The 371-nt window shown below is 40.4% G+C and overlaps 1 protein-coding gene across 1 annotated transcript in view; it reads left to right on the top strand.

The window, feature by feature from the left end:
• Positions 1–318, top strand: part of LOC119591112 — a gene marked incomplete in the record, with an annotated part of 91,529 nt that extends 91,211 nt beyond the window's left edge. The window contains 1 exon segment of the mRNA XM_037939827.1: positions 201–318. Within this exon segment, the coding sequence (XP_037795755.1) occupies positions 201–318 (118 nt within the window).
• Positions 319–371: the final 53 nt, after the last annotated feature.

Here is a 371-nt window from a genome sequence, read left to right on the forward strand (position 1 = left end):
AGGATCAGGGTATGAAGCAAGGCGTGATATAAAGTTATATGCATTAAAAAAAAGAGGCGCACCGTTTTAAAGGCAGTTAAAACACGTTTATGTTCATAAAAGAGTTCATTAGCAGGTCAGGGGTCAAAGGCGAGTCAGATGCTGCATTTACGTCATCGCCAGAACTTTAATAGAAGTGAAGACATGACCTGAATCTGCAGTTTGGTTCACGGCAGGAGTCGAGAGAACCTTGTGTCAGGAAACTCTCATGTCAGGAGAAGCAAACGCTATATAAAAAGAAAAAACTTGTTAGAAGATAACATGAGAGGAACAAAATGACATGAAATCTTCCCATCAATAGAACCTCACCTCAAAAGAACCTCGTGTCGGAA

Source organism: Penaeus monodon, chromosome 28 (assembly GCF_015228065.2).
Source record: "Penaeus monodon isolate SGIC_2016 chromosome 28, NSTDA_Pmon_1, whole genome shotgun sequence".
Classification (NCBI taxonomy): Eukaryota; Metazoa; Arthropoda; class Malacostraca; order Decapoda; family Penaeidae; genus Penaeus; species Penaeus monodon.